The sequence below is a fragment of the Piliocolobus tephrosceles genome, chromosome 15, assembly GCF_002776525.5.
Source record: "Piliocolobus tephrosceles isolate RC106 chromosome 15, ASM277652v3, whole genome shotgun sequence".
Lineage (NCBI taxonomy): Eukaryota > Metazoa > Chordata > Mammalia > Primates > Cercopithecidae > Piliocolobus > Piliocolobus tephrosceles.
The window spans coordinates 46,803,373-46,824,737 of record NC_045448.1 but is presented as its reverse complement, the minus strand read 5'-3'; the positions used below and the strand labels follow the sequence as shown (position 1 = coordinate 46,824,737).

General features: G+C 40.6%; 2 protein-coding genes across 5 annotated transcripts in view; one reads left to right on the top strand and one right to left on the bottom strand.

Moving 5' to 3' along the window:
• PIGF (phosphatidylinositol glycan anchor biosynthesis class F) overlaps nucleotides 1–2,346 on the top strand; it is a 36,272-nt gene extending 33,926 nt beyond the window's left edge. The window contains exons 6-7 of one of the 4 annotated variants that reach the window (XM_023223826.2): nucleotides 384–466; nucleotides 1,692–1,998. In XM_023223826.2, the coding sequence (XP_023079594.1) occupies nucleotides 384–466; nucleotides 1,692–1,845 (237 nt within the window). In that variant the 3' untranslated portion in view covers nucleotides 1,846–1,998. Of the gene's footprint in view, nucleotides 1–383 lie in introns of all 4 variants that reach the window. The other 3 variants (XM_023223828.2, XM_023223827.3, XM_023223829.2) reach the window with 3 other exon arrangements.
• The window catches only part of RHOQ (ras homolog family member Q), a 40,056-nt gene continuing 18,867 nt past the window's right edge, over nucleotides 177–21,365 (bottom strand). The window contains exons 3-5 of the mRNA XM_023223830.2: nucleotides 7,006–7,170; nucleotides 6,606–6,701; nucleotides 177–2,355 (exon numbers count right to left, since the gene is read on the bottom strand). Coding sequence (XP_023079598.1) covers nucleotides 2,200–2,355; nucleotides 6,606–6,701; nucleotides 7,006–7,170 — 417 coding nt within the window. The 3' untranslated portion in view covers nucleotides 177–2,199. The remainder of the gene's footprint in view (nucleotides 2,356–6,605; nucleotides 6,702–7,005; nucleotides 7,171–21,365) is intronic.

The following is a 21,365-nucleotide window of genomic DNA, read 5'->3' as shown; positions in this document are numbered from 1 at the left end:
ACACCAGTTTGTGTCGACAAATTCCTAATCTGTTTCTGTTAGGGCAGGACAAATTCTAGACTTTTAACTTTGAATGGCTAGTAAACCAAGTGTGAAGGGTTTCAGAGATACGAATTGGAGCCCCCCCAAAAAATCCTCATAAATCCCCCCAAGAAAATCCTCATAAATCCCCAAAGGCAAGTTCGAAATGTATAATAGTTTACTGTTGTAATTCCTTTATACCATGTGTTGGACAACTTAGCTAATATGTTAATTGATTTATACAATTCCTTTCAATTTTATCTAAAAATAGCAGACCAAAATTAAATAAGAAAGTTACATAAGATTCCATTTGAGCATACATAAGGCCATGATACTTAATGTGAACCACCATTTCTTGGAAGAAAGAAGACATCCAAATGTCTGATGCAGAGAGAAAGTTCCTGGCCAGTCATCCAGTAGACTCTCTCCACTCTTCAATGGAAAGGTGATGCTTATATTTTTAAAAATCTCTACAAAGCTCACATACAACAAGACAGTACATCCTAGATTTGTGACTGATATGAGCATTTAAGGCTGTCATTTTCAAGTATAAAAGTTTAGTGTTCCATTACCCAATCTGTGCAGTAGACATAGCTATAAGCTTAAGTCATGTGAATTAACAGAAGCCCACCAAAGACATTTAAAAAATTATAATTTAGGCAACAGCAAGTTTAAATGTAGGAAAGGCTAGAAAAAAATGTGTAGATGAGATTGTTTCTCTAAAATGCATTAGGTTGTTCACAATGAAGCTTTGTCTAACACCATTATCTGATGCATGGCATATGCAATAAGGCAGATCCACAGCAGACCAAACAAGGAAGCTGAATTAGGTAATAGAACTAGTAATTAAGATGGTTCACCTCTAACACAGTTCTGTGGCCTGTTCCCCCCAGAGAAAGATTAGAAATGGCTCCAGTGTACCAAATAAGCTTCACAGAAGAACATGAAAATTTTTCTCCAACTTTTTTTTTTCTTTAAGCAGAGCCTTTCACTTAGGGACCAACACATGCACTGCTTGTAGATTAAATAATTCAAAATTAATTACTTCTAGCCTAATGTAATATGGCTGGAGAAAATGGGTCTCTGGAAGCCGGTATTTTGTTTAACTTACATTCTAGATGTGTATATAAGTTGTCATTCTATAACTTCTGCTGTGGTTCCAACATCTATATCTGAAAGGTGGAAGCAGCTGCTCTGTTACAATTTTCACGTAACATGCTTGGATTCTAGGTCTTCCCTCTTTAACACAACTTAAAGTTTCTTGTGGTTTGGTCAACATACACAATTCTCATTTCATTTGATGTACACAGCCAAAGTGGGAATTAAAAAAAAAAAAATTACCAACTAGTTCAGAGAGCTAAATTGAGTCCAGCGTTATGGCAAAGTCTGACCCAAAATTTTAATTTGTAATTTTAGCATATGTCTCATGCACTTTGGGGAGCGTCAAACTAAATCTACAATTGCCAGAGCCTTGTTACAGTTTAATGCACATTAACTAAAATGTGTACATTTTTAGTGTTCATGATAAATGCAATTATTACCTTATTACACTTTTGGCATTCTTTAAGAAAGCACATTAAGCTTTAATATAGAAATATTTAGGTTACACTTGTGCTCAAGTAATAATAAAAACATTTGTTCTTTTTTGATCTCATACATTCTCTCCTCAGGTATGGCCCATCTCCTGTACGCTTGGAGCGACCTTTGGCTACGTGGCTGGCCTTGTTATTTCACCACTCTGGATATACTGGAATAGAAAGCAACTTACATACAAGAACAATTAACTGGAGCAAAGGGAGATACTTCTTTGTGCAGATTCTGTAAGGGCTGTGCAGAAATGTGTATGGTCAAAGCCAAGCAGTTCCATTTACAGCACTGTTTTTTATGTAGTTACAACATGATGTGATTGTAGCTTTTTAAACTATGAAACCCCTGAGAGATTGTACCTTCTAGTTGAAATAAAGTATTTATAATAGATTGTGGCTTCAGATGCTGCTTACTGCTTCTTAAACCTTTAAGGAACATTCTTAATAACTTTTATAGAATTCTGAGGACAGGTTTTGTTTTCTTTCAAGTTTTGAACTGCTTCATTACCTATAAAAGGTCTGGATATAGCTGTAGCATTTCATTTGCTTTCTGAGAGAAATGGACAGTTTCCTTGGCCACTGAAGATGTTTCTCACGTAATTAAACAACAGTTTATACATCTTGATCCTATTCTTTTTTTTACAGTGTGTTTCTTTGGAGTTAAAATGGCTATGATAGCCTCATCAAAAACAGTCTTCAATCCCTTCTGGGTTAAAGCTGAACATTCCACATAGCAGCATGCTCCTATCTGGGAGGGAGAAAAAAATCACAAATATATAAAATCATGTTTATACAATTGGCATGACATAAGCACATCATTATAAAGAAAATTATACAATACAGCTATGCAGAAAGAATACATTCATCGTCCATGTTCATAACCCCCGAGAGGGGAATTTTAAAATACTAGTATATGTCCTTCCACACTTTCTATGAAAAATTATTTCATTCACCACATATTTACTGGGTATCTACTATTATGTCAAACACTTTAGGTCCTGGGGATATATCAGTGAACTGAACAAAAGAGCAGAGTCCCTGCTATGTGGCGTCCACATGTGCTGACATCTGCTGGGTGAGAGGCACACGGGAGGGAATACAGAGCAGATGGTGGCAAATGCTGTGGGGAAAAAGCAGAGTGAGGGAGGCAGGGAGTGCTGAGGACAGTGGTAGTGGGGGTCGGGGGAGGCTTCTCAATGGGGAAGTTTGAGCAGTGAGGGATACCTAGGGGAAGAGCTCCAGGCAGATAGATCCTGATGCAGGAGCATGCCTGGAGTAGTCAAGGAACAGGATCACACTGAGAAAGTGGTATTTGAGCAGAGACCTGAAAAGAGTGAAAGAATGAATCATATCCATAGGGAAGAACATTCCAGGCAGAGGTAGCAGCAAAAGTACAAAGGTTCTCAGAACTTTGAGGGAACAGCAAGGAGACCAGGAGGCCTAGGGAACAATGAGTAAGGCAGAGAGGGAACAGAGGCTTGTAGGCCACAGTGCGGACTTTGGCGTTTAATCTGAGCTGGGGACCGGAGGATTCTGAGCACAGTGGTGACATGATTGGGCTTACATTTTTAAGACTTACCCTGGCTGCTGTGTTGAGAACAGATGACCATGGGGCATAGGCAGAAGCAGAAAGGTGAGTTGGAAGCTATTCCAGTAAAGCAGGCCAGAGATGGAGGAGGCCTGAACCAAGTGATAGAGGGAAGAGATAAAAAAAAAAGTGTCTGGATTCTGGATATGTTCTGAAGGTATGTTGTGCCAAAGGCTAGATGTGTGGTATGAGAGAAAGAGCAAGGGCAAGTATAACCTCAGGCCTTTTTTCTTTTTTTTGAGACAGTTTCACTCTTGTTGCCCAGGCTGGAGCACAATGGTTTGATAGCGGCTCACCACAACCTTCACCTTCTAGGTTCAAGCGATTCTCCTGCCTCAGCTTCCCAACTAGGTGGGATTACCAGGCATGTGCCACCACGCCCAGCTAATTTTGTATTAGTAGAGATGGGGTTTTTCCATGTTGGTCAGGCTGGTCTCCAACTCCCAACCTCAGGTGATCTGCCCACCTCAGGCTCCCAAAGTGCTGGGATTACAGGCGTGAGCTACCGCGCCCAGCTGAGGGCTTTTGACCTGAGTAACTGGGAGGACAGCCTTGGAGAAAGAAGAATCGTATCTTAGACATGTTAATTTTGAGATACTCAGCCACCTAGATGGACTTGGTGAGTAAACAGCTGTATGACCAAATTGAGAATTTAGGAAATAGGTCCAGGCTGGAGATGGAAGTCTAGGAATCTTTGGTTGTAGACTGTGTGAGCCACAAGACTGACAGAAGCTCATTTAGGCCTAGGGAGTGTAGCTATAGAAGAAGACATCCATAAAGCTGAGTGCTCATCCCTGGGGCCCTCCAACCAGGGACCAAGGAGGTAAAGAGATGGAGCAGAGTCCAATGAGAGGGGAGAAAAACCAAGAGAGGCCAAGTGAAGAAAGTTTCAAGGAGGACGCAACTGTGCCAAATGCTGATGAGTCTAGAAATGAGATCATATTGTTTTGCAACTACTTTTTTCTCTTTAACTACATAACAAATATGAAATCTTAACAGATATTTTAGTATGAAGTTTTAATAGTTGGAATTTCTGCCATTATAAACAATTCAGCATCTTTGTAGCTCTCTTTAAGCACATCCCTAATAATTTACTTTTATTATTAAATATAAATGGGCAAATTATAATTTTATATGAGGTACAAGCAGTATCTTCTCTATATATACATATACACACACACACACACGTGAAATTATTAAATCAACATAATTAACATCTATCACCTTAAATACCATTTTGTGTGATGAGAACATTTAAAATTTACTCTTTTAGCAATTTTGAAATATGCAGTCCCCCTTTTTCGTTTTTGTTTTTGTTTTTGTTTTGAGAAAGGGTCTCACTCTTATCATCCAGGCTGGCGTGCAATGGCACTATCTTGGCTCACTGCAACCTCCACCTCCTGGGCTCAAGTGATCCTCCTGCCTCAGCCCCCAAGTAGCTGGGACTACAGGCATGCGCCACCATGCCCGGCTTTTTTTTTTGTTTTGGTGGAGATGGGGTTTCACCATGTCGTCCAGGCAGGTCTCCAATTCCTGGGTTCAAATGATCTACCCACCTTGGCCTTCCAAAGTGCTGGGATTACAGGTGTGAGCCACTGCACCCAGCACCACCATTATTAACTATAGTTAGCATGCTGTGCAGTGTATCTCAAAAAAGGCACATTCCTCCTGTCTAACACTCTACCCTTTCACCAACATCCTAATGATTTGCTTAGAATAAACTCTTACATATGGAATTGCTTGATCAAAAGTGTCCATGATTTTAAGGATTTTGCATATTGTCAAGATTGCTTTGATTCAACGACCAGTACAACAGAGTGTCCATTTTACTACACCCTTGGAATAGCAGGTATTATAATTAATTTCTCATTTTTTCCCAATTCTGTAGGTGCAAATTGAGCTTACATTTGACTGCTAATAAGTTTGAACATATTTCCTATCTTCAATGGCAATCTGCATTTTGGTAGGTGAATTTTTCATTGTTAGCCCATTTTTCTATTGAAATCTGTATCTTCTGATTAACTCATATGCAAGAGGTTCCTATATACTAAGGATGTTAACCCATTTTTCTGCCATCCATCTCAGTTTATATGACTTTTCATTTTATATCTGGCATTTGATGTGGTATTAAGTTTTTATGCAGTTAAATCATTAATATTTTCATTTATGACTTTTATCTTTATAACGTTTAGAAATTCCTTCTCTCCTCAAGATTACAAAATTGAATACATGGAATTTCTGAAGTGATTTGTTAGTAAAGCCATTTATTTTTTGCTTTAGGAAAAACTGTCCTCCAAAAGTTTTCTCGCTTTCTTTTGTCTCCTGATATTACATTTTAAAAGACTATATATGGGCTGGGCGCAGTGGATCACACCTGTAATCCCATCACTTTGGGAGGATGAGGCAGGCGGATCATGAGGTCAGGAGATGGAGACCATCCTGGCTAACACGGTGAAACCCCGTCTCTACTAAAAATTAAAAAAAAAAAAAAAATTAGGCGTGGTGGCGGGCGCCTGTAGTCCCAGCTACTTGGGAGGCTGAGGCAGGAGAATGGCGTGAACACAGGAGGCGGAGCTTGCAGTGAGCTGAGATCTGGCCACTGCACTCCAGCCTGGGCGACAGAGCGAGACTTCATCTCAAACAAACAAACAAACAAACAAGACCATATGTGGACTCTGTTTCCACAAAAGTCCTGTTGAAATCACAACATGTAAAAAAATAGAATCCAATAATGTTAAGGCCAAATGGGAAAAAAGGGGAAAAAGTAAACCTAGCTTTGGGGCACAAAGGAAGGTAAGCTACAAGGTATTGCATGCATCACTGTTTTATAGATACTTTTAGAACTTTCGTATTTTCTATCCTTTTTTCATAAAAAGATTGGAGAAATTTCAACACATTTCTTTGTAAACCTAGTCATCATTTTTTTGGTTTTAACCACAAATTGAAACTGTCATCCTAGGTGGCTCCACTGTCTAACTCAATGAGTCTTAAGAGAGCTGATTTGACACAGTGCAAATGTTTAAGTAATGAAGAAGCGTTGAAAGTAGTGATATGTATTTCCAATGCTTTTTTCCATATGTGACGTTTTAGGAAAATATCACTGGCAATGTAGTACAGGTGTAAGAGCCTCAGCCCAGGAGTCAGGCTTTGGACTGAAACCCAACTCTGCCATTTATTACCTGCAGGATCTTGGGCTAATTATCTGACATCTCCAAGCCTCCACTCTCTCTTCTGTATAACAGGGGAAACAGACCTACCCCACTGAGTTCATGCAAGGATTAAATGAGATAATGCATGTAAAGCACTCAGCACAGTGCCTGGCATACAGTAAATGCACAATAAATGTTAGCTTCTATTGTTATCTTAGCATCTTTTACATTCATGCTTAAATTCTATAAGTGTTCCATTACCTCTTTTGCTAGTTTCTGTCCTTGTTCCACACATATAGGTTTTTCTTTCATATCATTCAGTCTTGCTAAAGTTTTGGGGTCATCTCGGAGATCAATCTAATTAAGAAAGGTCAATAATGTCCGATAATATTACAAATCTTTAAAGAAAAAGCATGTAATCCCACTTAATCCCCACATACCAAAAAAAGATTAAACAAAAGAACTTAATTTTTAGAAACCAGGAATATAATTGCTTTCTTTTGGCATAATTTTTTCCAAAAATATGATCGAACTCATTAACTTGCAGCTGAGATTAAACACTTACATCATTTGCTCAGCTTTGGAACTGTTTATCTGAGAGCAACCCCTAAGACAGGCCAAAGAGCTTATTCTAAAATGAGGAAACTCAAACCAGACGTACCTGAGTTCCTATTAATAAAAAGGGTACATTTGGTGCGTATTCCTTAAGTTCCGGTACCCACTCCTCTTTCACATTTTGAAATGAGGCTGGATTTACCACCGAGAAGCATATAAGGAAGACATCGGTCATTGGGTAAGATAAAGGCCTCAGACGGTCATAGTCTTCCTAAGGAACAAAGAAAAGCCTCATTATGTATTTACATTTCTGTTGTGTACTAATAATATGTACATTAGATTACATGGTCAAAGATGCAAATTCAGGACTACTCCACTAGTGGAATGTATGGCACTCTATGTAAAATCAGATAACTCTGTTTTTGTTATTCTTCCTTGTGAAGTTCTGAACACCCGTGAGGTAAAAAAAAAAAAAAATGACAATATCATTAACAATGACAATGAAAACTTTGGAAAAATACATTATGATCACTAATGCTGTCACTAAAAACATTTTTAACTAAAAAGTTTGCACAAAGAATTGAATATAGCTAGACATTGCCTAAGTATTATAGTTTATAATAACTAATACATACTGAATATTTACTATGTGTCAGGCACTAGTTTATATGCTCTCATGGATTACTTATTTAATCCTTATAACAACAATATGACACAAGTACCCTTAATCCTGACTTTCATTTGAGTAAACTGAAGCACAGAAGTTAAATTACTTGTGTAAGGATGTACAGCCAGTAAGTCAAGGAGCTGGGATTCACATCCTGCCAGTTTTTACTCCAGAGTCTATATTCTTAACCACTATACAGCTTCACTGAGACCTTCAAGCTTTGCTTTCCTTGTTTCTATAGTTTTATTAATTGTGTGTGTGTGTGTGTGAAAACTTAAAGAGAAACATATACAGTAAATCCACCAAAATCCTCCTTTACTCTCCAACTTCCATTCCCTCTACCTAATATTTTCATGTTTATTCTTCCAATTCTTTTTCTATGCAATGAATATACCAGTAACTGTACATATTCGTACGTCTGTATATAAAATGAAATCACGCAGTACTTGTTGTTCTGCACTTTCTTTGTCTTGGACATCTTTCTAAATTAGAATACGTTAGGCTACCATATCATTTTACACTGTTGCTTCAGAGTCCCCAGAACAGCTATACTCCTGATGGTTATTTTAGTCTCTATCACAAAAGGCAGTGAATATCCTTTTTTGCATAGACTATTTTATGTGACACAAAATTCTACTTATTTACATTCTCGAGAGTGAACAGAGTCCGGATTCCATTTTTGGCATAGCTAGACTCTCATCTGGTTTCAAAGAAACTTTATTTTTAGCCTGGGCCACCTCCCCTCTTAAATGACTCGCTTCACTACAGAACTACACAAATGTGGAACTAAGGGAATATTAAAAACATCATCTTCCACTTGGAGTTTCAGCAGTAGTTATTTCCCTCATGGAACAATTTTCCTTTCATGCAATTTTCTGACATTTTTCATAATATAACTTTCAACTCAAGTATGTTAATGTCTCAACCCCTGGACTGGTGGGTAACCCTTTTGTTTTTCTGCGATGCTTTTGGAGAGCACACCTATAATCTGGAGCTGTGGGCATGAAAAGATTGCTCAGGTGTTGGCTATCACAGGATAACAGGGGAAACGCCACCCCCAATCTTCTGCAACTTTTATGTTTTAAAGTGGATGCCTCTAAATGGTTTTGATTAAAGCAGTGCTCTGGTGTTAAGAAATTCACAACGAAGAAATCAAATAGGGTGGGTGTGAAACATGTTACACCCTCAGACAGTCACTAGAGGAAGACTTCTTGAAATTTTAACGTTTTAAAAATCAGTTTGTGTTAAACAGTACGATTGGGTGCCTTATATGAAGTTTCTGGGCTCTACTGCCTGTTTCAAACTGCAAGTCCATAAAAGAAAAAAAAAAAAAAGAAAGAGAGAAACAGTATTTCATCTTAGCATCCCACCCAGCAACTCCATACTTCGGAGCAAACCTGCAGTTGGCATGGCTGGGTAATGGGGTGTTCTCATTAAAAAGCACTCCTCATCCATATTTAGATTTCCAATTTTCACAGACATAGGAATGGGGAAACTATCCCATAGGATTATGAGGAATAAATGAAACAATGCAACTAAAGCACTCCGCATAGCACCTGGCACATCAAAGAACTCTTTCAATGCTTAAACATAAATTCTTTATCCCATGGGAAACCGAGTCTCTTATTCCTCTGCAAATCCACGCAGGGTCCCCTGAGTGCCACACTTGCCTCAGCTTTGCAGCTCCCTCCACTCACAAAGAAGTCTTTTAGTAAGAAATAAAATCAAAACAGACAAAACTCAGGTCTCTCGAGACAGTATAATTTTCAGATGAATAAAAGAGAATGATATATTATTACTGTACTAATTAGTCACTTAGCCTTAAGACTATTTAAAATGTAACAAAAATGGATTTATATTTAAGAAAGCCAAATTAGAGACTTTAATGGAAATTTTACTTTTCAAGCAAGTTTACCTCCTCAGGGAAACAGAAGTGTGCACTCTTTCTCTAGTGAGAGATGACAAGAAATAAAAACTAATTGAATGCCATGTTCTCTAGAGATGCTTCACAATATTAATCCAAATATTTTACAGAAGGTAAACAAATTGTACAGATTCCTTTCATAACCACAGTGAATCCTGACTTTCCTCTGTGAGAGACATGTGGGCACAAAGGAGGACAATTAGACCAATCATTTCTAGATATTTCTTAAATTGCAGGTTTTGTTTGAATAATTAAAATGTGAAAAACTGGGGCTATTACAAAATAAAACACACACTATGTTTAGACCTCCTTGGAGAGAAATTTACTTCTTAAGTCTGAACTATGTAAAATGAATTTCTTCTGCCTATCATCTCTGGCTAAATAGTTGGCAGTTAGTGGCTGGGCACGGTGGCTCGTGCCTGTAATCCCAGCACTTTGGGAGGCCAAGGTGGGACTCTTGAGGTTGGGAGTCTGAGACCAGCCTGGCCAATACGGTGAAACACCATCTTTACTAAAAATACAAAAATTATCTGGGCGTGGTGGTGTAAACCTGTAATCCCAGCTATTCGGGAGGCTGAGGCAGGAGAATCACTTGAACCCAGGAGGCAGAGGTTGCAGTGAGCAGAGATTGTGCCACTGCACTACAGCATGGGCAACAGAGCTAGACACCGTCTCAAAAAAAAAAAAAAAAAGAAAAAAACAAGGCAGTTAATACAAGAATGAGACCTTTCCACTTCTATCCAGCTGAGTAATTAGAAGTCTAATAATAGCAAATTTAGAAAATAAATTATCCCCTGTGCATACTGTACCCTGCATCATATAAAATGGTTTATATCCATCACACAGTATCCTGAGTGAATTTAATATGAAATGTGGGATTTGGGAATGAATAAGTGGAGTGTGCAGAATCTTTCATCTCAAGCCATATATTTTATATTTGAGAACACAAAGAAGTCAAATGTAGAGCAACTGCCCTTACTTTTAAAAGATCAACTTATCAAAGTCACAACTTCTCACAGCCAACTCTCCAGTGTCCTCCTAATTAACAAACCAATTATATTTTAGTTCTAATTTTAAAATGTAGGTATTTAAACATTTCAGCGTGGTAACTAGAACATTCTCAGGAGTAGAGAAAAGTGTATTAAAGACAACTGTTCAACATCAAAACAATGAAAGAACTGGTGAGTTTAGTCAACATGGCTGTTGGACTGCATGGCAGACTCTTTAGCTTCTTACCAATTGGCTAAGTACCAGAAGTATCAAGTTTTTAAGTGTGTTCTGGCAGTTTAGTGATCAGGCTCTCCCTCATTGAAGAGTCCTCATGACAACCTTACTTCAAAAATATCACACACAGCCAGGCGCGGTGGCTCACACCTGTAATCCCAGCAAACTTTGGGAGGCTGAGGTGAGAAGACTGCTTGAGTCCAGGAGTTTGAGACCAGTCTTCCCAATGTGGTGAAATCCTGTCTCTACTAAAAATACAAAAAGTAGCTGGGCATGGTGGCACATGCCTCTAGTCCCAACTACTCAGGAGGCTGAGGTGGGTGGATCACTTGAGCTCAAGAGGTTGGGCCTGCAGTGAGCCATGAACATGCCTGGGTGACACAGTGAGACCCTGTCTCAAAAAAAAAAAAGAAATCATACACTTACCACCTGACAAGAATCTGCAAACAAAAAATGAAAGAAATGCGCTCTGAGAGGAAACAAAAGCTCTTCCAATGCCACAGAGAAATGTAGCCAACGACCATCAGCTGGAGACCCCTTTCTGTGTGCAGCTCAGCCAGCAGTGCCCATGAGCCTCTCACTTCTGCACCATTCTTTGTCCCCTTCATCTGGACCTGGGTGTTCCCTCCTACCTTAGTGATCTCTGTTTAAAATGCATGTTTTTAGGATGGGTATGTCTATTTTAAAATACATATCCAAAACATATTTTAAATAAAAACACTCACATTGGATGATTTACCTTGTGTCATGCTTTGTTAGCTGGAATGCTATCATGTGTCATTTAAAAGCAATCAGTAAAGATTTACTGAGACTATAGCCCTCTGGAGCTTGCAGTTTAGTTGGGAATTCAAGACATAAACATATAAAAAGACAGTCATATACAACAATAGGAGGGAATAAAAGTGTAAGCTGGAGCAAGTGAATATAGAAATGCTTAATTTAAGAAACATTACTAAGCACCTACTACGTGCCCAGAACAGTGCTAACTGCAATAAATAAAGGAGGGAAGGATGAGATTCAAATAACATCTATTTGCAAAACACCTTGTAAACATTTACAAAGCTCTCTCATTAAGTATCTGTATGTTAAAAATAAGCAATGCACTCGAATGTGCAGTAGTGCCCACAATGTGCCTGGACACCACTCCAGCGCCTTGCAGACCTCAAAGCCACAGCCCAGAAAAGGAAACTGTAGGCTGGTGTGGGAACATGCATCAGGTTAGCACCCAAGAGGAATAACTCTGATAGGTGAGGAGATACACACAAATGCATAACGGCTTTCGCTCTTAGGAAGTTCATGGTAAGATAGACAAGATGTATATGAACATGATAGTACAAGTTAGAATAGTAATGAGAGGACACTAAAGACTTCTTGGAAGAGGTACTTGAGTTGGTCCTTACAGAAGAGAGAGAACTTGAACGTATCCAATGTGCTAGCAATGCGACTTTGGCCCAGTCCCTTATTCCTTAGGGCCTTAGTTTCTCTGTCTGAAAAAATGGGAGACTGTCAGCGACAAATGCTTTGAAGACCATAAAGTACTATAGGAATGTATTGCAATCCCAAATAATGCAGGATAGTACTGTGATGTAGGAAATAGTCATTTATCAAAACCTACTAGAGTTTTCCTCTGTAACAACCTAGAATGAGAAACAACCTAGAATGGTAAGTCCCAGCCTTCCAAAATCTAAAGCAGCTTCTAACTACTTGAAGAAGGATATAAAACGTATGACAACTAAGTAAAAATATCCCTGAAAAGTGGTGGCTTTGTGGTCCGTGCAGTAGCAATTCTCTGTGTCACTTCCAAGGCACACAGTAGTAATCTTCATATACAACATCTGTTTCTAGCAAGAAGTCCAAAACAGGCATCGGGCTCTTGAAACCCTCAACCCTTCAAAGGGTGCTACACAGAAGCCCAGAGGACACATGTCATGAAGCCAGCTTCTGAGAATGCAAACTGTTTTCTCCTCTACCTAACTTATATATCATGTGTCTATGGTAGTGCTTGGTCAGAGTAGCCTATGAAACCTCATTTCTTTTCTTGTCTTTTTTTTTGTTTTTGAGACGGAGTCTCACTCTTGTAGCCCAGGCTGGAGTGCGATGGCACGATCTTGGCGCACTGCAACCTCCACTTCCTAGGTTCAAGCAATTCTCCTGCCTCAGCCTCCTGAGTAGCTGGGATTACAGGTGCCCCCTACCACGCCCGGCTAATTTTTTGTACTTTCAGTAGAGATGGGTGTTCACCGTGTTGGCCAGGATGGTCTCAATCTCCTGACCGTGTGATCCGCCCACCTCGGCCTCCCAAAGTGCTGGGATTACAGGCATGAGCCACCGTGCCTGGCCTGAAACCTTATTTCTATTGTGTAGTCATTTTGATACTTTTGAGTTCATTTTAACTTTGTGAAATGAAAATATCAGTTTTTACCTCCTTAAAAATAACTCTGTTTTTCAAGGAAGCGGGGTTGGGTCCCTTTTGAAAACACTTTGGTAAGTTTGGTTCAAAACTTACCAGTGATGAGTTTACTGAATTTGCCTACCACTTCCTACTACCTCCCAGCACTCTTAGACTAAAGAAAATTTGGGGAAGAGAAAGGTTTTTTTAAGGTGCTATAAATTCTTAAGAGGTCACTGTTTTTCAAAAACTTTGCAAACATTTGGTGTTTTCTTTTTTAATTTTCGGTTCAGTTGTGAAATGGTATTTATATGTCACTGGCCTGATTAGCACTTACTAAAAGAATCCTTGAAATGAAAGGTTTAGCTTTTTACTTTTAGCTACTGTCATCTTCATATATTTTGATTTATACTAAGTCAGCCTCCTAATGAATGTACCAATTATTTAGGAGCTAGGGAACCAGATCTTGGGCTTCTTTTCCATTGTGCTTTCCTTCTGGCCACCTGACTGATCGTAACTCCTGTTTAGGTTGGCTGGAGGAAACGGAGAGAAAATTTACATGTGGTGGGCAGAAAGAAACCAGCTAGAGGACTGGCCTTGTCATTATCTAACTGTGTTGTGATGCACCAGCACTTCCTCATCTCTAAAAGCAGGGCACTGAACTAGAAGATCGCCACGTCACATGATGAAAAACACTCCGACGAACACTTCTTACCCTTGTGAGCAGCCCTCGTAGCAGATTTAAAGTGGGAGGAGGTTCACACTACGGGATAAAAATCAAGTTTTAGGATTCCATTTTATCTAAGCTGACCACCACAAGGCAGAGGATCAAGACTTAAGCTAAATATGGCCCTCAGGCAAGCTTCACTTCCCCATCTGTGAAGGGAGAATAAATATAGCATACACATGTTAAGATAAATGAGAGAGCTGGTCAAGTGTTTCGAGCTCTTCGGCAGACAAGCCTGACTTTCCAAAAAAAGACAAACCACAACTTTGGAGCCAGTGCTATTTCTTCTGTGCATGGTGAGGTGACTTCCCCAGTTGTAGAAGATTTAGAGCTGAAATTCCATATTGTCTGGAGCTATAATTACAAGTCTCTTGCACTAAAACAGAGGTCAGCTGGCCTAAAGCATGCAGAAAGAAGGTAAATGTCTGGTCATATTTCCATGTGGTATATTCCTTTCGTAAATTTTTGGTACAAATTTCATGTTGATAGAATATTCATTCATTCACTCCACAAATATCTGGCAAGTAGGTGCTGAGTGCTGTATATAGACGAGTGAACACAACACAGACCCTACCCTCATGCCGTGTAGAGTACAGCAGAGGAGTAGGCACAGGGCTCTCAGCTTGGGCAGTACCACCCTATGTCTGGTGGGGGGCATTTCGGACATTTGGGAGGTGCTGTCAATTGTCAAAATGAATGGGGAAGCTCTGCTAGCATTTAAGGGTGGGAGCTGTGGTGCTACATGACCTGTATGAGGAAAACCAGCCCCAGGCCCGCATGAGTGGTGAGTGTACTGCTAGACATTCATAAATATGAAAAACTCCTTTGTGGGAAAACAGCCTGTTGCATAGCAAGAGTGAGGCCATCTTGAAGTAAAACTGCCATGATGACCAATGTTTGATGCCTACAATTCAAGGTGTTCCAGTAGCACAGATAAGCCCTCATAACCTCCCCAGTGGTCATGAGTTTCTAAAGGAAGTCTGAGGGATGACGAGCTTCCTGTGTCTTTACCCTAAAAGCATAGTATATAAAGGATACTTTCTAGAGGTTGGTTGTGAGAATCCACCATCTCTTGGCCTACCCTGACATCATTTCTGTTTCTAAGTCTGTATTAAATATTTCTTTCTGAGAAACTGGATTTGTCAGCCTCTTTCTTCAGCCTCTCAGCTCCCTCAGCCTTTGAAGGCAGGTTTGTATAGACCTGCTCGCCATGGAACACCTTTTATAATTGCATGAATCTAGGACCTGATTCTGCTGCATATATAAAAATAAAGTTTTTTGGCATAATTTTAGTGCATTTTTTAAACTTTTTCTTTTCTTTTCTTTCTTTTTTTTTTTCTTTTGGAGCAGGGTTTTACTCTGTCACCCAGGCTGGAGTGCAGCGGCGTGATCACAGATTGCTATAGCCTTGACTCCTGGGCTCTAGCCTCCACCTCAGCCTCCTGAGTAGTTGATACTACAGGTGTGTGCCACCATGCCCAGCTAGTCAGAAATATTTTTTATTTTATTTTTTTTGTAGAGACTGGGGTCTTGCTCTGTTGCCTGGGCTAGTATCGAACTCCTGGGCTCAAGCAATTATCCTGCCTCAGCCCCCTAAAATGTTGGGATTACAGGCATGAGCCATGGCCCTCAGACTTTAATGAATTTTCTAGGAAGGTAATTTCAGTCCACATTGAAGGAGAAAGATTGTACTTTATTTTATTTGAAACATCACAGGAGGCTGGGTGCAGCGGCTTATACCTGTAATCACAGCACTCTGGGAGGCTGAGACAGGTGGATGGCTTGAGTCCAGGAGTTCAAGGCCAGTGTGGGCAGCACGGCAAAACCCCATCTCCACAAAAATACAAAAATGAGCCAGGTGTGGTGGTGTGTGCCTACAGTCCCAGCTACTTGGCAGGCTGAGGTGGGAGGATCACTTGAGCCTGGGACACCGAGGTTGCAGTGAGCTGAGATCATGCCACTGCACTCCAGCCTGGGTGACAGAATAAGACCCTGTCTCAAAGGAAAAAAAAAAAAAAAAAGAAGATGAAGAAAAAGAAAAAAGCAAACATCACAGGAGTTACTTACCATCACAGAAAATCACATGCCACTGGCAACACTGCTCTCAGCATCTGAGTCACCAATAAAAACATAACTATGTCAGCCAATATTTTTAACTCTTACATTCATGGTCATTTTACCTAATAGGTGCAGGCCTGATTACTTTATTATGATTTCTGGAGTTGTCAGCCTTGGGAGTTTAGGCATTTAATACTGAAATAAATAGTTTTATGATGAATTAGTTTCCTTTTTATTTCTCCTCCATATCACTGCCAGGACGTTATACTGATTTAAAATTCCATGTATAGGGAGGTTATATTATCTACAGATTTCATTTGAGGATAAGTAAAAAGGAAGTATTTGTTATACAAATGGGAGATGGATCTGATAAAATTGAGGTATCAAATCAGACATTTACAAATTGGGACAAAAATGACTATAAATGCAAATTGGGGCAGGTGCTATGAAGGAAAAGAGCCAGGTTCTGGAAGAGAGAATAACCAGGAAGATGAGTTTCAGTCTGGGCAGGCAAGAAAGACCTCTCTGCAGTGAGGACATTGAACCTGAGACCTGAGGGACCACTTAAGGAGACAGACAAGACAGTGTATGCAAACGTCCCAAGGCAGAAAAGCCCTGACATACTGAAGACCATAGGGAAAGGCCAGGGTGACAGGTGGGGCTGGAGAGAGGGAGTCAGCTTGGACCACCAGGGCCCACCTGCAATGGGAAGTCATTAAAAGGTGAGTCCCCCCTCACCTCCCCCACAACCCCCGCAAAAAAGTCACAATATTTGAAAAAGACAATCCAGGCTACTTCAAGGAGAATGAATTGGAGGCAGGCAGGCTTATAAGGGGAGAGATTATTATAGTAATTCAGCTGAGAGAAGATGGAAGCTTAGACTAAGGGATAGCAGTTGACAGCTGGAGAAATGGTGGATTCTAGATATATTCTGGATATATCTAGATGATGTGGCATCTTTTAGAGGGACGAGGAAGACTGAGGGTAGAGAAGCACCATAGGGAGAGAACTCAAGAGGACAGTTTGGGATGTGTTAAGCTTGAGATGTCAAGCAGGTGGTCAGAGAGGTCTCTGCCTCTGAGTTCCAGAACTAGCTTATTACTATGTACCTCCCTTTCGCTGAACCAGAAGCATCTCAAATTCAACATTTCTGAACTAAATTCACTTCTTCCCAGTCAAAACTGCAACTCCTCCTGTGTTCACCATCTCACTAAAAGATGTCACCACTCAATCAGGGTGCACAAGCCAGAAACCTGAAAGTTCTCAGGATCAACCCCTAACACAAACACACCAAAGCAGTCACCTGCCCAGCGAGTCTCCCTGTTTCTTCTCTCTCCGTATTTCTTCACCTGGGAGCTCCTACTCGTTTTCTAGGCTTGAGTCTGGAAATCACTTCATCCAGCAGATCTTCTCTGAACCCCCAATTCAGCTTAAGCATCCCCACGCTCCACACTTCTGTGGCACCAGGAGCACACATACACACTAACCTAGATTTCTAGGTAGGATAAGCTGTGCTCAGTGGTGATGAACGCATATTGTGAAGAGTTCATGTCAACACATCAACTCTTGGCCTCAAGGGACTTCTTGCAGGGTAATTCTGAATTTTCTGTTTCTTTTATCTATAAAATGGACTACTAATGGAGCCTTCTCTTAAATGCTGGGAAAACAAATGAGCTAAGGTATGAAAGGCACTTAATACATGTGCTGGCTGCTAATTTATAACCATGTCCACCGAGTAGTGTTCCTTTTCCGTTCAGTTTCAGCAGATTTGGGGCAGAGTAATAAACAGGCAGAAAATGAGAACTGAATGTGAAATTAACCTCAGAACAAACACACTGAGAAATTTTGCTGGTTTAAATAAGTGTGTATGTTTACATGGCAGGCAAGGACTAAAGTCAGGTATTTTATGAAAATGCTGAGAAAATAGCTAAACTGATACATCTCAAATACGTTTTTCAAAAAAAATCAATGGCTACTAAGACCTGGGAAGGGAAAAGAGTCAAATGCACATGGACTTCGATGTGGCCATGGAGTCCTCTCGGCCCATTTTGCACACAGCAGGCAGGTTTCAGTGGCTCCCTGTACAATAATGCACACATGTCTACACTAGCATCCTCTCTGTTCCAAGAAGTTCAGACAATCTAGCAGCTCAACTTCTTGATTTCCTACTCGAAAGGACCTAGCTAGGGAAGTGTGCCATTTCTGAAGCAAAGCAAGAGCCAGTGAGACAAAATCAAAGAGAAGCAACAGTACAGATAGAGGAGGAAACTAGCAACAATAAAACTTTATAAGAGAATCACCAGATAAACTGTCATTCAGTGGTTTCAAGTATCTATTCTCTTTTGTGTATTCTCATAAAAGCCTTAGAGTCAGCAATGCGACAGGTGGTATCATTTCTCTCTTTCTCCAGGGCAGTGAGGGCAGCAGCTGAGCCCAGGCTCTAGGTGAAGTGGTGGGAACTATCACTGGAGCAGTTGGGCTGGCAGCGGTGGGAGTCAGGGAGTTTCAAACGTAAGAGGTGTGGACCCTACAGTCTGGTGAAATTGCAATAGGAACCTGCTAGGTCCCTGTTCCTATCCCCACCCTGTGTTGCCAATAAGTGAGTCTTGTCAGAGCCTGTGCTCCATTGCTTGGACCTGTGTTATGTGCTGCCCGGAAAATCAAATTGTGTGAGTCTCCCTTCAAAGAGTCACTGGCTTAGTTAAGCAACCAGTGAGACACTGGCAGCAAGGGGATGTCACGAGAACAGTGGAATGCAGATCTGGAGTAAGAGGGCCTGGCCCGAGGTCCAGGGCGGCCTCTCACTGGCCATGTATGTAATCTCGTTCAAGTCATTTCCCTGTCTCTGACCCTATTTCCTCATCCACTAAAAAAGGGGGGTGCAGAGGGAGGAGTAGACAGTATGACCTACCTCTTTAATGTCATTGTTAGGGCCAAATGGGATAAATGGGTCCAAGGAAGCCTCAAATGTAGGCACAGATGAATACAAGAGCCAAGAGCCATTGATGCTAAGTGCCACAGGGATTCAGAGTGGAGAGAATACATCTGCCCTTGACTGACAGAAAAGGCTACATGGAAAAATAGGTATTATTGGATGTTCTCTGTTAATCTCTCCAACAAGGCCCCATCTTCAGAAGACTATGCCCTTTAGAAGTTCAAACTATTTAGCTCAGAGTTCAAGACTGGCCATGCAGTCATCAAACTCCTCTTCCCACCTTAGATTTAATGGCTTCTGCAATGAACGACTAATCTGTAGCTGGAATGAACACAGGCTGCCCCCGCACCTCCCCGTCCACCCCAGCCTCTCCCACATGCCTCTTTCTGTGCTCTTTTCTTGGCCTGGAATACTCTGTCTTGCCTGGGCTCCCTTCCCACCCCAAAACATACACACATACCAGCTATTCACTTAGGAAAACTGTCCAGACCCTCCCCCACCGTCCCTAGAGCTGGACGTACTCTTTCCTGCCTGGTCAATGTCTTTGATACCTGTATCAAAGGTATATATACATATACACACATAGATATATCAAAGGTGTATATATATACACACACACATATGTGTATATATATACATATAAATGTGCGCACACACACATACCTGTATATACATATATATATCTAATATATCTATAATAATACATATTATATATTAGATATATATATATATACAGGGTTTTGTGTGTGTGTGTGTCTGTGTGTGTGTATGGGGTCCATAGTAGGACACTCTCATTTGAGATAGGGCTACAGTTTGAAAATTAAGTTAATGAAAATCAATTTGTAATAGTTATTAGTCATCTGTAACATGGTTTATATTCAGATGACTGAGACACTTGAAAACACCCAAATCTAATCAAGGTGACTGCAATGTAACTAAAGAAAGCTAAAATCTAATAGAGTATGTTTTGGCCTATCTGAAAAATATGTTAACTGAAAAGCCATGCTACACAGAGTCTAGCAAAGTAGAAATTGCATAATGATCATATTAGTGTCCATCCACCTCTGTCCAACAGTAAGACAGCGGATGGTGGAGCTAGTGGACACAACAGATCCTGGCCGCTAGAAAGTCATGCTCTCGTATGGAAAGAAAACGTGATCACGTGGCCCCTGGACCTGGACGAAACAGAAATCTCCTCCCAGAAATCCAACTCATTTTGCTCCAAAGCCTGTATGCCAAGCAACTTCTTTATGAATTCATCAGGAGCCTGGCCCTGAACAGAATATCCACTACTGTAACTTTGTTCTTCATATTTATGTTTCTAACTATAAAAAAAGAGAAGACTTCAGTTAAATCCCAGCCAACTGAACACATGCATTTATCTTGGACCTCTCTAAAATCCTTTAACATGTACAGTAATTATTTTAAAAAACATAAAGCCACAAGGACAAAACAAATAGGAAAAGAAATAACAGCAACAAAATTTAGAAGCTAAAAGGCAAAAAAAAAAAAAAAAAAAAAAAAAACAAGTGGAACTGACATAATAGGCCCAGGGAGCCAAATTTGGAGCCAGCAATGAGATGCCAGTTATCAACACTGGACTGCACGGCAGACCTCCCTGAGGGTCTGAAGGTATGGGAACTGGAAGAGCGCCTGCTTTTGCAGCTGGACTGAACGTGGAGCTACAGGCAAGAGGGTGGAACAAGTTTGCTTTTTAATACCTTATCCCCTTCCCTGTCATGGTAAGTGCTCCCAAATCCTGGTGAAAGGCAGATGATACTTATTCTCTGGTAAGGGCAGAACTAGGGCTCCCCAAATGGAAGACACAAAGCCCAGTCAAAGCACACAAGGCCACAGTGGTACACAAAGAAAATTGAGACCCCCCCTCCAACACCCTGCTTCTTTCACTTGCCTCCCAGGATGAACCCCTCAGGCAGAAGAGTAGAAGATTCTTTCCTGGTTTATATGACTAGCCCAAGGGGGAAGACCAATACCTGCTAACACTATAGTTCCCCAATAAAAGGCCCCAACAGATCACCCTACAACAGTGGTTCTCAACTGGGGGTGGGGTGAGTGAGGACTGGTGTTGCCCCAGGAGAACATGTGGCAATATCTGGAGACATTTCTGATTGCCATCAATGGAGGAGGGATGCTGCTGGCATCTAGGGGAAAGAGGCTGGGGATGCTGCTAAACAACATACAGTGCACAAGACAGCCCCCACAACAAACAATCCAGCCCCCAATGTCAACAGTACTGAAGCTGAGAAACCCTGACCTACAGGATGCTCAGAGTCAACCAGCCCTGCCCGTACATGGTTTCTCATGTGCTCAATGCCACTCTTGTAAACACAAATAGATATTTGAGAACTCCCTGAAAGAGATCAAAATTAGAGACTACACAGAGAGACAAAAACTTTGAAATACTATCATTAATATCCTCAGATAAATTAAAGATGATATACCATCAAAAAACAAACTAGCCAGGCACAGTGGCTCATGCCTGTAATTCCAAAACTTTGAGAGGCCAAGGCAGGTGGATCAC